The sequence below is a fragment of the Pteronotus mesoamericanus genome, unplaced genomic scaffold (genome assembly GCF_021234165.1).
Source record: "Pteronotus mesoamericanus isolate MK-2021 breed Mesoamerican mustached bat unplaced genomic scaffold, CSHL_Meso_final scaffold_128, whole genome shotgun sequence".
Classification (NCBI taxonomy): Eukaryota; Metazoa; Chordata; class Mammalia; order Chiroptera; family Mormoopidae; genus Pteronotus; species Pteronotus mesoamericanus.
The window spans coordinates 2,624,577-2,640,280 of record NW_026555305.1 but is presented as its reverse complement, the minus strand read 5'-3'; the positions used below and the strand labels follow the sequence as shown (position 1 = coordinate 2,640,280).

General features: G+C 57.2%; 1 protein-coding gene across 1 annotated transcript; it reads left to right on the top strand.

Moving 5' to 3' along the window:
• The first annotated feature begins 337 nt into the window (after positions 1-337).
• On the top strand, positions 338-15,690 carry BRSK1 (BR serine/threonine kinase 1). The gene is made up of 19 exons (XM_054588209.1): positions 338-506; positions 2,156-2,250; positions 2,384-2,469; positions 4,651-4,791; positions 7,128-7,244; positions 7,322-7,355; positions 7,441-7,509; positions 7,784-7,930; positions 8,402-8,433; positions 8,721-8,891; positions 9,613-9,710; positions 9,885-10,044; positions 10,264-10,324; positions 10,731-11,100; positions 11,546-11,594; positions 11,693-11,816; positions 12,315-12,516; positions 13,676-13,765; positions 15,387-15,690. Exons 1-19 carry the CDS (start codon positions 371-373, stop codon positions 15,542-15,544), a joined length of 2,340 nt encoding a protein of 779 aa, XP_054444184.1. The 5' UTR covers positions 338-370; the 3' UTR covers positions 15,545-15,690.
• The last annotated feature ends 14 nt before the right edge of the window (positions 15,691-15,704 follow it).

Below are 15,704 nucleotides of genomic sequence, written 5' to 3'. Positions count from 1 at the left end.
GAGGGCGCGTGGGGGGGCGGGGGGGACCTCGGCCTGCAGCATCCGCCGGCCCGCACCTCAGACCCCCCCGACGGGGGGAGGCGCAGGAAGGGGGGGCCGGCCAAGAAAGGGCTGGGGAGGGGGGGCCGCGCAGCCCCCCCGGGCCATGCTGACTCCCGGGGCCTGACCCCCCCGGGCCCGCCCCCCCTCCCCCAGCTCCGCGGCCCGCCGACTGGGGGGGGCCCAGCCCAGCCCCCTGGGGACCCCCGGAGAAGTGGGGGGCAGCCGGGGGGGCCGGGACGGAGCGGTCGCCGGCCCCCACCGGAGAGACGGGGCGACCGGCCGTAGGGGGGGCGGCCGGGGGGCCGGTCGGGCCGGGACCAAGGGCACCATGTCGTCCGGGGCCAAGGAGGGAGGCGGGGGCTCCCCCGCCTACCACCTCCCGCACCCACACCCACACCCACCCCAGCACGCCCAGTATGTGGGCCCCTATCGGCTGGAGAAGACGCTGGGCAAAGGACAGACAGGTGAGCCAGGGGAGGGGACACTTGGGGCGCGGGCAGGGGGAGCTGGGGGCAGAGGGCGGGACTCGGGTGCTGAAAGGGCAGCGGCTGGCTGCCCAGACCCCCGGGTCTATCTTCACAGAAGGAACTTGGGGTCCAGGCTGCCTGTACCCCAGGATGGAGGGTGGAGAGCGGCCTCAGACGCTGGGGTCCTGGGGAGAAGGGGGCTCAGGGCCTGGACTCCAGGAGGGTGCTGGGGCCCATGGGCGCCCTCCCAGCTGGGGCAGAGGATGGAGGGGCTGTGGCCGCTGTGGGGAAGGGAGGCAGCCTGCAGCGGGGACGGCGGCATTGGGAACGGAGGGACTTGGTGCAGTACAGCCGCAGGCTGGGGTGACCTGCCGGCGGGGGTGCTCCGGGAAGGCTGCCTCCCTCTGCACTGCCCTCTGGCCTCAGAAGGCTGTGGGGTGACAGGGAGCGAGGCCGGGGCGACGGTCTCCACAGAACCCTCCCCCTTCTCTAGTGTGCTGGCTCCGTGTGGGGACCAGGGGCAGAGAGGTAGACGGTGGAAGCGAGAGGTTAAGCCCCCAGCAGTGGCCGGGGAGGGGGTCATCGTTTGCTGCTGCTAAACCCTGGCCACCAGCCACGGCCTCTTTCCTTCCGGGTGAAGGTGGGAGCTGAACACCTGTGTGTGGGGGATGGGCCCGGGGTATCTCTGCAACTGAGGGCCAGAGTGTGAGGTAGGCGGAGAGAGTCAGAGCTCCAGATCCTCGTTACCAGAGTGTGAAGGTGTTGCTGACCTGAATTCCAGAGTTCTGGGGAGGAAGGGGCCTTGCGCCTGGGGGGTCTAACAGAGGAGGAAACCAGGAACCGGGGCTCCCAGGTGTGAGGGAGGAGGGGCTGAGGACAGGACTCCTGGGTCTGCGGCTTTGGGGCTTCCTTGAGGAGTGGGCATACCCTTGTGGTCCGCATGCTCCCAGCTGCAGCTGCGATGAACAGTAGATCCAAGAAGGGGATTGGAAGGTGAGGGTGTAGGAGAAAGTGGAGAGGACGGTATGGAAAGGGGGCGCACACGAGACTGTATTCCTGGGGAGACGTGGAGTCTCCAGAAGACTGAAGCACAAGAACTCAAGGAAGTGATGGGTTGAAGGAGACAGATGAGGGAGAGCCACGTAGGGAGGCACAGTGGAGAGGTGAACTGACGCAGAGACCGGGGGAGAGAGTCGAGGGCGGCTGGGGGCGGAAGGACAGTCCGGAGGAACGGCTTCGGGCAGCAGGGAGCCGGGCGAGAGCTGTGTTGTGGGCATGGCGGCTGTCGGCCCGCAGGACTGCAGGTCGGGCGCCCAGGCGCCTGTGAAGCAGCTGGCAGGGGAGGAAGAAGGGAAGGAGGTGGCAAGGGTTAGGGACAGAACGGGGAGGGTGCTCTGGGAACACTCCTCACATTTTAAAAAAGATTTTATTTATATGTTTAGAGAGAGGAAAAGGGAGGGAGGAAAAGAGGGAGAGAAACACCAGTGGGTTGCCTCTCGCACGCCCCCAGCCGGGGACTGAACCCGCAACCCCGGCCTGTGTCCTGAATGGGAATCCAACCGGTGACCCCTGGGTTCGCAGGCCGGCCCTTGACCCGCTGAGCCGCACCGTCAGGGCACACCCCATATTTTTGATTCTGCTCCCAGGGCTGGTTAAACTTGGGGTCCACTGCATCACGGGCCAGAAGGTCGCCATCAAGATTGTAAACCGGGAGAAGCTGTCAGAATCGGTGCTGATGAAGGTGCGTGCGTGCGTGCGCGCGTGCGCGCCTCTTTCAGGGGAGGGGCCCTTTGGGAATGGGGTGGGAGGGAGAGAGACCTTTCTAACCTCCCTTCTTGTCACCGTCACTATCACCGCCGTCCCCCACCCCCCAGGTGGAGCGGGAGATCGCCATCCTGAAGCTCATCGAACACCCACACGTCCTCAAGCTCCACGACGTCTACGAGAACAAGAAATATTTGTAGGTATTTATAGACGCCCAGCCCTCCCATGCGCCCTCCCCAAGTTCCTCGGGTGGGACCCTTCTGGATACAAGGCCTGGAGGGGCCTGGGGAAACTGGAAGTCTCTTGGCTGGGCCCCTGAAGGCCCAGTCCCTTCCCTATTGCACGGGGACAGCTCCTTGCACATTGAACCCTCATTGTTCCCACATTGACTTGGCTGGATGTTGAGGGTCGAACGTGCCCCAGCAACAGGACTGCCAAGCCTGGGCCACCCTGAGCGGGGGCCAGAGGCTGATCCAGCCCAACTACTGGGGACACTCTATCCTGGATCATGTGGAAGCACTTAGCCAGACCCAACTTGCTAAGAGTACATTCCCCCATTTGCCAAGGCAATGGGGTACAGGGACTCCTGCCTCCTCCCAAACCCCTGCTCAGAAGCACTGGTGGCCCCCTCCGCCCCCAACGTGACTCTGAGTGCTATGACTGGACACCCCAACAATGGGACTCCTCAGGAGTTTGGAGTCCCGACCTCAAAGTCAATTACCCCCCAGGAAGGTTGGGGGTGGGGTCCAGCTGTCCAGGCTTCGGACAATAGGCCTTTGTCTGGACTCTGGTGACCCAAGGGACAGCTGGGCTGGAGGAGAGGGACAGCCCTGTGACCCTCCCCTTCCCCCGCCCCACCACACAGTCCCCAGGATGAACTGGCTCCAACGCCCCTGAGATGCTGGCATGGGTTTCCCAGGCAGGAAGCTGCCATGGCCCCAGGAGCTCATGGGAATTGTAGTCCTGGGTCTTCCCCGGGGGCTGCTGCGGCTGCAGGTGCAATCACTCTCGCTCAGTGGGAGTTCTGCTTCCCACAGGACTCTTATCCTTCCAAGTGCGCATGGAAATTGAGCTTTTGTTTCCCAGGGACTGATGGGAGTGACCGCTTTACCCTCCCAGAGCCTCATGGGATTTGGAGTTTGTAATCCAGGTGGCTGATGGGAGGTAGAGTCTAGGTCCCAGAGTCTTATGGGAGTTGAGGGTTTTTCCACCTGGGGCTAATGGGACTTGTAGTTTTTTCTTTCACAGACGTTGACTTAGATTGATTGGTGTGCACTGCCATCGTTATTGCCAAGAATTAGTGATAATTTGAGTTTCTTCATCCTAGAGGCTTCCTGGAGTGAGAGGCTTGGATTTCCAGGAGCTGATGGGTGTGTAGGGCTGGAGGGGTCTTTATTTCTCAGAATCCTATGATAACTGGGGGGCCTCTGCCCTCCAGGTGCTAATGGAGTTGCCTTAACTTCTGAAACAACTAGGAGTCAAAGTGTTAATACTCCTCAAGTTGGCATAGGAGTATCTGCTGCCCAGGGCTGATGGCAATGAAATGCTGGCTTCCTGAAGGCTGATGGGAATAGGGTCTCTTCCTCTCAGGGGCTGATAGGAATTGGAGTCTTTACCTCCCAGGGGCTGATTGTAGTCCTTTTTTTCTTCTTTTTAAGGTTTAAAAAAAGATTTTATTTTACTTTTTTTATTTTTAGAGATAGAGGAAAGGAGGGAGAAAGCGAAGGGACAGAAACATCACTGTGTGCTTGCCTATTGAGCACCCCCTACTGAGGACCTGGCCCACAACCCAGGCATGTGCCCTGACTGGGAATTGAACCAGAGACCGTTTGGTTTGCAGGCCGGTGCTCACTCCACTGAGCCACACCAGCCAGGGCTGATCGTAGTCTTTACCTCACAGATGTTGACAGCTGAAGTGGTGTACACTGCAAATGTCATTGCCTGAGAATAGAGGAGAACTCCACTATCTATAGCCTGGCAACTAATGAGAGTCAGAACTTCACCCTTCCAGAGGCTCATGGAAATAGGGGGCTTTATTTCCTAGGGGCCTAGGAGAATCAGGATCTTCTCAGCACAGCCCTAATCAAAGTGTTGATCCCTCTGGTGGACATGGGTGTCTCTCTGCCGCCCGGGGCTGATGGGGATTGTATTTCTACTTCCCAGTTGCTGATGGGAATTAGTGTCTCTCCCCAGGATTGAAGGGAATTGGAATCCTTCCTCCCAGGGACTCATGGGAATTGGGGTTCTCAGCCTCCAGGGGCTAGTGGGATTGAGGTCTTGTGTTGGCGTCAAGGGACTGATGGAAGAGGGAGACCAGGCAGGCTCCTTGGTCCTCCACATGCCCCTTCCAGCCCTCTGCCTCCTCCATGTCCCTCAGGTACCTGGTTCTGGAGCATGTCTCTGGAGGTGAGTTGTTCGACTACCTGGTAAAGAAGGGGAGACTAACCCCCAAGGAGGCCCGGAAGTTCTTCCGCCAGATTGTGTCTGCGCTGGACTTCTGCCACAGCTACTCAATCTGGTGAGGGCCACAGCCACGCATCTGCTTCCAGTCTCTATGAGTTCACCTTTCAGGGCGTTTCAGAGAAATAGAATCCCACTGTGTGTGGCCTTTTTTTTTTTTTTTTTTAATTTAATTTATTTATTTTTAGAGAGGGAAGGGGGGAGACACAGAGGGAGAGGAACATCAATGTGTGGTTGCCTCTCAAGCACCCCCGACTGGGGACCTGGCCTGCAACCCAGGCATGTGCCCTGACTGGGAATCGAACTGGTGAAACTTTGGTTCGCAGACCGGTGCTCAATCCACTGAGCCACATCAGCCAGGGCTGTATGCAGCCTTTTGAGGCTGGCTTCTTTCATTTAGCAAAAGTGTTCGAGGTTTATGCATGTTGTAGGAAGTGGCAGCACTTTGTTCCTTTTCATGGCTAAGTAATATTCCATAGTGTGGATTGGCCATATTGGTTTATCCATTCACCAGTTGAGGGGCATTTTGGTTCTATTTCCTCGGGGACTATTTGAATAATGTGGGCGTTCATGTACAGGTTTTGGTGTGTACCTATGGTTTCAGTTCTCTTGGGTACCTACCTAGGAGCAGAATTATTGGGTCATGTGGCGACTCTGTGTTTAGCCTTTTGGGGAGGTACCAGACCATTTTTCAGAGTGGCTGCACCATTTGACATCCCCACCAGCAGTGGATGAGGGCTCCAATCTCCCTACATCTTTGCCAACATTTGTCCCCTGACTTTTTGAGTACAGCATCCTAGTGGGTGTGAACTGGGATCTCACTGTGATTTCTATTTTTAAAATTTTTTATTTATTGATTTTTTTAGACAGAGAGGAAGGGAGAGGGAGAAATATTGATTTGTTGTTCCACTTATTTGTTCATTCGTTGGTTGGTTCTTCCATGTGCCCTGCCCAGGGATCAAACCCGCAACCTTGGTGTATTGCTATCCAGCTGAGCTACTTAGGGCTCACTGTGGTTTTGACTTACATTACCTGGAGAGCTGATGATGGAGAACATTTTTCCATGTGCTTATTGGCCATTTCCGAGAAATGTCTATGCAGATTCTTTCCCATTTTTATTTGAGTGGTCTGTCTTTTTATTATTGAGTTGTAAGAGTGATGTATTCTAGGGACAAATCTGTTATCCGACGTCTGTTTTTCAAGTATTTTCTTCCTATCCATGACGTATTTTTGAATTTTTATAACAATGTCTCGTGAAAAGCAAAATTTTAAATTTCGATGAATTCCAATTTGTTGATTTTTTTTTTCTATTATGGTTGATGCTTTTCTGCCCTATTTGAGACATCTTTGCCCAGCTCAAGGTTGCTAAGGTTTTCTCCTATGTTTTCTTTTAGAAGTTTTATTGTTTTAGCTCCTGTGGCTAGGCCTGGGATCCATTTCCACAATCAGTGTTTGTATATGGTGTGAGATAAGGTTTGAGGTGCATTTTTTTGACCTGTGAACTCACATACAAAAAGATTCTCCTTTCCTCGCTGAATTGCCTTCAGCTCTCAAAACAGAATACTATATATGCAGCATTTTTATGACTGATTCCAGGGCAAAATGGGTGCCTTTACCTCGTCTTTCAACATCATCTGTTTGCACCTCACTTTCTCTGTGGTGGGGATTGGAGGTGGGGTGGGGTGGGGTGGGAGTGAGGGTGGAGGGGCTCGGATTTGGGGGTAAAGCTGGGTGACAAAGGCAGTCCTTTTAAATTGTCAACACACCTCCCTATTGACAAGACTGTGTCAAAACCCTGACGTTAAAAATACTGACCTCTAGGGGGCGATAGTCAGTATATTTAACAACCAGTATGACCCAGTTACTGACCACTTCCAACAAAAGCTGTGGAATCCTTAGGTGTCACCTCCCCTCAGACATTAGCCCTTAAATTTTGAAGAGGTTGGCCGCAGGGAATATGAGGAGTGGGTCCCAAGGGAGGAATCAGTGACGAGCTTGGGATGGCAGGGTTTTTTTTTTTATTATTCAGTAAGGAAATATTTTAATATTTAAAGAGCCAGCTCAATACCAGCTCTGCTTACCTCAAAAACTCTCACTTCATACATATTCAAATACTTATGGGTAAAATAATATGACATCTGGGATCTCTCGCGAAATAATCCAGTGGGAGAAGAAGAACATATGTAGGGGTGTGGATGAGAGATGCACCCTGAATTGATAGTGCGGGAGGCTGGGGCATGGGTAGGTACGGGGGGGCTCCCCTGTATTCTTATCTCTACTTTGGGGCGTGTGTGAAATTGCCTATAATCAAAGTGTCCAGACACATCCCCCTCTGAAAGATGGTGAATGGGGCCGAGGCCTCCGGGAAGCCTGAGCCCCTCCTGCCTGTCTCAGCCACAGAGACCTGAAGCCTGAGAACCTGCTCTTGGACGAGAAGAACAACATCCGCATCGCAGACTTCGGCATGGCGTCCCTGCAGGTGGGAGACAGCCTCCTGGAGACCAGCTGTGGGTGAGTCCCGGCCTGGCCCCCGGTCCCAGGGAGGGGTGAGAGGCCGGTCAGAGGCTCACGCCATGTCTCTCCCCCAGGTCCCCCCACTATGCGTGTCCAGAGGTGATTAAGGTGAGTGTGGAGCAGGTAGAGGAGAGCAGGGTGGAGGGAACCTGGTGGAGAAGCGAACGTCATGGTGGGTCCTGCTCCCTTCCAGGGGGAGAAGTACGACGGGCGCCGAGCTGATATGTGGAGCTGCGGCGTCATCCTCTTTGCCCTGCTGGTGGTAAGGCACCCCTTGCCTCTCCGGCCCCGTTTCAAGAACAGCCCTGCCCAGGGGGAGCAGAGCAAAGGAAGTTCCATCGTCACCCCAGGGCTTGTCTCCCCAATATTTAACTGGTATCAGGAAGGTGTGGTGGGGTATTCGCCAGCAGCCCAAGATGCTGGCGCTCAGTATTTGGTCACAGAATTGTGGGATGGTCCAGGGGGTCCCCGACTGGGAAGGGGCAGCTAGGAGCCCTAGGAGAGCTTGGGACAGTGGCCGGTCATTTGTCCCCCAGGGGGCTCTGCCCTTCGATGATGACAACCTCCGCCAGCTGCTGGAGAAGGTGAAGCGGGGCGTCTTCCACATGCCCCACTTCATTCCTCCAGACTGCCAGAGCCTGCTGAGGGGGATGATCGAGGTGGAGCCTGAGAAAAGGCTCAGTGTGAGTTGGGGGGACTGGAATGGGGACAAGGAAAGAGACAGTGGGTGATGAGGACAGAAGCCCTCGGGGAGTCTTGAGGGTGGGTTTCCAGGACAGGTCTGTCCGTCTCTGGGGAGACAGCTGGGAGGGGTGGCCCTGGTTGAGTCCACGGTCCTGGAAACCTGCCGCTGGGGGCGGGGGAGGGGCGGGGGGCAGGCGGAGCGCATGCGCAGGCTTGCCCGTCCGGGCCGGATGCCACTGTGCCTGCGGAAATGCAGGCTGGCGGGTCCTCGGTATTCTGGTTGCGAGAGCGCAAGGCAATATGCTCAATGGCCACTTGGGGGAGACATGAACCGTCATCCAGACCTTGGTGATACCCGCAACCCCCCTCCCGCCCCCCGCCGACCCCAACACCAACCCATCAACTTTCATTGCGGCCAACTGTGATCACACGACCTCACTTCTGCTTCTCTACAACCCGCCCCCTCACAGCTGGAGCAAATTCAGAAACATCCCTGGTACCTGTGAGTATAGGGGAACTGGACAGCTGGGTGCCCGGGGGAGGAAGGCAGAGGGGCCCAAATATCAAAGGCCCCCAAAGCAGGAGAGACAGAGCCCGCCAGGGGGCGAGGTGCCGAAGTTCCTGAATGAGGATAGGTTAGATACTCGGACCTCTGGGTCTGAGGGAGGGCCGGGGCCTAGACTCCTGGGTTCCCCAGAAAGGTGCAGCCTGGGACCCAGGACCCCCGAAGCTGAGATAAAGGCGAGGGTTCGAGTCCGGGTTCCCTATGATATTTCTTCCTTTCCCCAGGGGCGGGAAACATGAACCGGACCCGTGCTTGGAGCCAGCCCCAGGCCGCCGGGTGGCCATGCGGAGCCTGCCATCAAACGGAGAGCTGGACCCTGACGTCCTAGAGAGTATGGCTTCGCTGGGCTGCTTCCGGGACCGGGAGAGGCTGCACCGTGAGCTGCGGAGCGAGGAGTAAGACACCGGCTGCTAGCACACACTGCCGGCCCACGTGGGGCGAACTGCCATGGTTCCCGGGACAGCCGGCAGGGGGCGCGCCTAGCCTCGGGCAAGAGCAGACTCCGGATGCAGTGGCTTAACGCTCCCTCTTGGAGCTGTTCCCGGAGGAACCACAAGGGGCAGTAGGACCAGCAGGGAAAAGGCAGCAACCATGCAGAAAAGTAGTAATAGATGTTGAGACAGACTTCTTTTTTTTTTTTTTTATGGTCTTATTTATTTTTAGGGAGAGGGGAAGGAAGGGAGAAAGAAAGGGAGAGAAATGTCAACGTGTGAGAGATGGATCAGTTGCCTCTCACACACCTCCAATCCACCCCCCACCGGGTAGCACAGGCATGTGCCCTGACTGGGAATTGAACAGGCAACCTTTTGGTTGTGGGAGGACCCTCAGCCCACTTAAGCCGCACCATTCAGAGATGTTAAGACAGATTTAGACAGTGCCTCCCCTACTACTTACATAGAATAAATGTTCAAATATTAGGGGTTTTTTTTAGTAAAGTGAGACTGAGATGTACACCAAGACAAAGGAACCAAGTGTTTTGACACCTAGGAATATGGAACTATATATAGAGATATTGTATGGACTGAGCGAGCCCCCAGAGAGCCACATCTCCAAGGTGGGGATGAGACCACCTCTGGGACCTGATCTGACCCCCATCATCTCCTACCCCCCACATAGGGAGAACCAAGAAAAGATGATATATTACCTGCTTTTGGATCGGAAGGAGCGATACCCCAGCTGTGAGGACCAGGACCTGCCTCCCCGGAATGATGTTGGTGAGAAGGCAGGGCTGGGAGTCCAGGCCCCAGGTTCTGGAGAGGGGAAGGGGCTGCAGGACCTGACTTGCTCTGTGGCTTTTGTCAAAACCTCTCTCTACTCGGGCCTCGGTTTCCCCGTCTGTCCGAGTGCCACATCCAGCTGTACAAATCAGTCTTTTGATCTGCCTTCAGACCCCCCTCGGAAGCGTGTGGACTCTCCCATGCTGAGCCGTCACGGGAAGCGGCGGCCAGAGCGGAAGTCCATGGAAGTCCTGAGCATCACCGATGCCGGTGGTGGCGGCTCCCCTGTACCCACCCGCCGGGCCCTGGAGATGGCCCAGCACAGTCAGAGGTGGGAACCCTGCCCCTGCAGTGGGAACCCCAGGCCTGGCTGGGGAGGGAGTTCAGAGTTTTAACCCCAGCACGACCTCCACGGTGCTGTGTGATTGGGCCAAGTCACCGGCCCTCTCTGGGTCTCATTTCCTCATCTTGAAGGCGTGTGGAAGGGAGAGGGCACCTGAGCCTTTTGAAGCCATCCCTCCTGATTTTTAAATATTTATCCCGGAAACAGATCCCGTAGCGTCAGCGGAGCCTCCACTGGCCTGTCCTCCAGCCCTCTGAGCAGCCCGAGGGTAAGGCCAGAGTCCCAATGAATGGAGAAGGGGTAAAGAGTGTGAAGACCCTGGGGAGCAAAGATCGAGCAGCAGAAACTTCAATTCCCATCAAGGCCCAAGGCCATATTAGTATTTTAGTACATTGGCCATTTTCCACCTCTGTAGGGTTGGGTTTTCGGTGTGATTGAAGGGTTTACTCATTTAACAGGCGCTAACTGAGCACCCACTATGTGCCAGCCACTGCTGGTTTTACAGCGATGAGCATGATAGGAAAAGTCCCTGCTCCCCTAACTAGAGGGGTGGAGGATAATAGGAGTACAAGGTCCAGCATGCTTCGGGGTTAACCTGCCTAAGTGTGTGAATCGGGTGCCTAGAGCCTCCTGGGAGCTGTAGTCCATCTTTACCCTCCTCCACTCCTCCGCAGAGTCCGGTCTTTTCCTTCTCACCGGAGCCGGGGACTGGAGATGAGGCTCGGGGAGGGGGCTCTCCGACTTCCAAAACGCAGACGCTGCCTTCTCGGGGTCCCAGAGGTGGGGGCGCCGGGGAGCAGCCCCCGCCTCCCAGTGCCCGCTCCACGCCCCTGCCTGGCCCCCCAGGCTCCCCACGCTCCTCCGGGGGGACTCCCTTGCACTCGCCCCTGCACACGCCCCGGGCCAGCCCTACTGGGACCCCGGGGACAACGCCGCCTCCCAGCCCTGGCGGTGGCGTCGGGGGAGCTGCATGGAGGAGTCGTCTCAACTCCATCCGCAACAGCTTCCTGGGCTCCCCTCGCTTTCACCGGCGCAAGATGCAGGGTACGAGGTCCCTGGGGGGGCGGGGGCTGGGAGGTAGACTCCGGGGTCCAAATGGAGGAACACGGCTAGGGGCTAACATCTGGGTTCAGGGAGTATGGGAGTGAGTCCTGGATTCCCCATCCTAGGATGAGATGGGGTCGTGAGCAGAGATGCAGGTATTGGGAAGAGAGGAAGTGGGCCCCCCTTCTGAAGGACAGAACCCCTACGGAGCTCTGGTGCACCTTCCTATTGGCTCATGGCAAGAAAGCCCCACCCCTAGAGGGTGTGGCCTAGTGGGCGGGCAGCATCCCTGCAAGGACTATTAGGCTGCTTGCCCTTTGGGATTTAGCTCCTGGGCTGGGTGAGTAGGCACTGGGTCTGGACCCCCTGGTTGGAGGCGACTGCTGGCCTGTGTGCTGCTGATGAGGATGATGGACAAGCGTTGACCATGCTCTCCCCTCCCCAGTCCCCACCGCCGAGGAGATGTCCAGCTTGACGCCAGAGTCCTCTCCAGAGTGAGTGAGACAGGGCAAGGAAGAGAAAGGATGGACGGGGGGTTTCGTTCCCTTAGCCCCCTCCTGACCCTCCTCCTTAACCATTCCCTCCTACTCAGACTGGCAAAACGCTCCTGGTTCGGGAACTTCATCTCCTTGGACAAAGAGGAACAAATATTCCTCGTGCTAAAGGACAAACCGCTCAGTAGTATCAAAGCGGACATCGTCCATGCCTTCCTGTCGGTGAGGGGCCTGGGTCCCCACGCCCCCTGGCCGCCACAGAATGACAGTTCGCAGCCACCCCTGGGATTCACCACCTTGGCACTGGCCTGGCTTCCTCCTTGGGCTCGTGGGATTTGTAGTTTTCCAGCCAGAGTTAGGTTTGGTCATTGCAAGGGCAGGGAGGCAGAAGTTTGTTGTGCCTTGGGGCCAGGAAGTGGTAAAATAGGATCCTGAGTTACAATTCCCCACATGCTAGTGGCCCCTGAAGACTGGCGAGTTGACATTCCCTTACTATTACGTTGGGAATCAGTTATTCAGCCATTTAGCCAAAATAGCCTGTTCATGGTAGGATGGAAAACTACAAATCCCAGTGGGCAATGGGGCTTTCTGATGTCTTTCCTTATTCTGTCTGCCCCAGTGGCTGATGGGACTTGTAGTTCCTTGGGCAAAGGCCGCTGTGAGGTTGGGTATCCATTGTCTCTGGAGTTACTCCCTCCTGGTGTTCCCCGCCTCTCTCAGATCCCCAGCCTGAGTCACAGTGTGCTGTCACAGACCAGCTTCAGGGCCGAGTACAAGGCCAGTGGTGGCCCCTCCGTCTTCCAGAAGCCCGTCCGCTTCCAGGTGGACATCAGCTCCTCTGAGGGGCCAGAGCCCTCCCCGCGACGGGATGGCGGTGGCGGCGGCGGCGGCATCTACTCTGTCACCTTTACTCTCATCTCCGGTAAGTTTCCCTGGACTAGACTGGCCCCAGTCTGGCGTTTAGGGTGCTCACAACGGCTGAGATCGGGTCGCAGCCCAGGAGGGTTGCCCGGGGGAGGAGGAAAGAGCGCTCAGTTGGGCCCGACTGTGTGAGCCCCCTGCTCACTCAGACCCCCACCTCCTCTCTCGCCCCCTTTTCTCATTCATTTAGCCTGGTAACACAGTGTTTACAACGTGTCCAGTGGTTTCCTCGACCTATTTCCTTTGATGTGTTAGTAACCACCCACTGGAGAGGAAAACTGGGTTCTGAAGGGGTAAATGGGCTTGACCAGAGTCACGCTGCACACTGTGACAGAGCTGGGCTCGCCGTAGGCCTCCTGACCTCGCCGCACAGAGCTCTTCCTCCCACTTCAGGACTGTGTGTCCGAAGAGCAAAGCCCTCCCGGGCTGCTCCCAGGCCATTCCTCCCTCCTGCCCGCGCCCCCCCAGCCCCCACCCAGAGCAGACATCGCCAATCAATCACAGCACCTCCTCCTGCAAGCTCAGCCCTAGCCTCAGACTCCAAGCAGCCTTGACCAATCACGAGTCGGCACAAGAGATGAGAATCACAGAAATGGAAACAGAAATGCTTGTTTCCAATTCTGCGTGGGTCCTGAGTCCTGAAAACAAGAGCGTGAAGGATGAGGGATCCTCCTGTTTGCTGTCCTTTTCACCAGTCTTAGTACGTCACAACTGGGAGACGAGCCCGCTCCCAGAGTTTCTAAGCCAGGCTGCTGTGGAACTTTGGGGTGTCACATCACCAAAATGGATTACGGCTCTTATTTTTCTTCCTTAGAGACTAATAGGCAGAAGGCTCTCAATTTTAAGATTTGTTTCCCCTCCCATTAATTTCTTTTACATCTGTGCCTCTTCATGGCCTCCACTAGAGACTAACGAGTAACAGAACCTATTTAAATGGAAAACAACACCCCTCGTCATTGTTAAGTCCAACATTTCTTAGCTCCACCCTCAAACCAGGGATTGATGTGTGGCCCCAACCCGGGGCGGGGGGCGTGGGGCGGACATTGAGACCAAGAGAAGGAGCATCCTTTGCTGGGTGGAGGGACCGGGTTCCACAGTGCGGGAGGTCCTTCCCTGTCCCTGTCCGTCCCCAAGACCTTCTGTTTCCCTGCCCCTTGCAGGTCCCAGCCGTCGATTCAAGCGCGTCGTGGAGACCATCCAGGCACAGCTACTGAGCACTCACGACCAGCCCTCCGTGCAGGCCCTGGCAGGTGGGAGGCCGGGGTGCAGGGCCGTCTCACCTTCTGTCCTGTGGTGGGGGGGCACTTCCTAGTGACCGAGTACCGCAGCATTTGGTTTGCAGGGGAGGCCGGAGCTGTGGGGAAGCACAGCCCACCTGTTGCTGCGTTGAGGCCTCACCTGCAGAGTGGCGAGCAGGTTCCGGGAGAAGCGGCGGCCCTTGCGGCTCTGCGGGCTGCCTATCAAGGGCTCGGGCTTGCCTGGCCGCGGAGCGCATGCTCCTTGCTCCCGGGGATGGGACTTCCTGGATGCTAGCCTCGTTGTCAGGAAGCAGGCTTCCCTAGCAATCAGGGAGAACCAGAATTCCTAAGTGAAAAGAGGTCCCGCTCAGCCCCACTCCTGAGATAGGGTGGGAAATAGAATGTATCTGTTTCATTCGCCCGGGTGAAACAGAGCAGGCAAATGGGACCCAGCCGTGAGGGCAGGAGCCTGGGCACCCTCGTCACCCAAGGTCAATTCCCAGGGTCGACTCTACTTGGAGCAGTGGTTCCAGGCCACGGTCAGAAACGACAGGGCTGATATCAAGGTGTGCAGACAGCCAGGCCACGCTCCCTCCTGGAGGCCGGGGTCTGGGGGTGTCTGCTTCTGCCTTCCCAGAGGCCACAGGTCCGCATTCCTTTGCTTCTGTCCCATCTTCACAGCTGGTGACACAACGCCTCCTGGAGGGTCACATCTCGCTTTGACGCTCCTCTTACCTGGGAAGGGTTCTTTTAGGGACCCACCCAGATAATCCTGCCGGGCCTGTCTGCCCTGGGGCAACCAGAATTCAAGTTCGGTCCCTTGAACCTTTCTAAACCCGGTTGCCAAAGAAAGCGGGCTTTAGCAACCACGGTTCCCAAAAGGGTACACCCTTGAAGACAAAGGACCAACAGGCACCTGCGGCCTTAGCCACGTGTCTTATAAAGTGGAAGGGGGCAGGGGGTGACCTCCAGTCCACCTAAGGAGGGGAGAAGGGAGAGACGTATTGGTTGCTGAGACAACAAGGACTCCAGCAATCAGTGACTCTTAAGGGGGCAGGTCCCTGCTAGGGGACCTCAGGTACTGTTCCGGGCCCTGTAGAAATTGCTAGCTGAACACTGCAACCTCAGTCCCCCGGTCTGGGGAAGCACGGCCCCACAAAAAGACAATTCCAGTCAGGCAGGCCCAACTGGAAGGGCCCAAGACCCCCAAACAACCTGCTGTAGGCACTCTGGCCCCATGACCAAGGAGCGGCCCCCTAGCCACCAGGGGAGTGGGAGGAAAGGAGGGACCCTCTGGCTGCGACCTGGGTACTCAGATCTCATCTGTTGCCACACAAGCTGTCCCTTAGCAAACAGTGCCATAACCAGAGTCTCTGAGAATGTCTCCTGAAGTCGTAGGACCAGGTCTGCCTCAAACGTGGCCGGGTTACCAGAGCCACAAGGGCCAGCGGGGCTAGGATGTATGCGACCTGCTCTAGGGTTGCCAGGCCTGATTGCTCCCATGCGTCCCCCTGGCAGCCGTGCTCCCCTGGGGTGCGGCAGCCGTGGGGTTACCAGGGCCACCGGATAGCAGGAGGCTCCACGCTGTCCCCGTGGCCCCACAGCCCATGCCAGACGGCTTTCCTCCTGACAGATGAGAAGAATGGGGCCCAGACCCGGACGGCTGGTACCCCACCCCGAAGCCTGCAGCCCCCGCCCGGCCGCCCCGACCCAGAGCTGACCGGCTCTCCCCGCCGCGGCCCCCCCAAGGACAAGAAGCTCCTGGCCACCAACGGGACCCCTCTGCCCTGACCCCAGGGGGCCAGGGAAGGAGGGGCGCCCCCTCCACCCCCCTTTCCTGCCCCCCAACTGTGAATCTGTAAATAGGGCCCAAGGAGTACACAGGGAGGGGGACACACAACAAACCCAGCCTGGCCCTGCAGGGATGGGGCTCGAGGGGCCGGGCCCAATG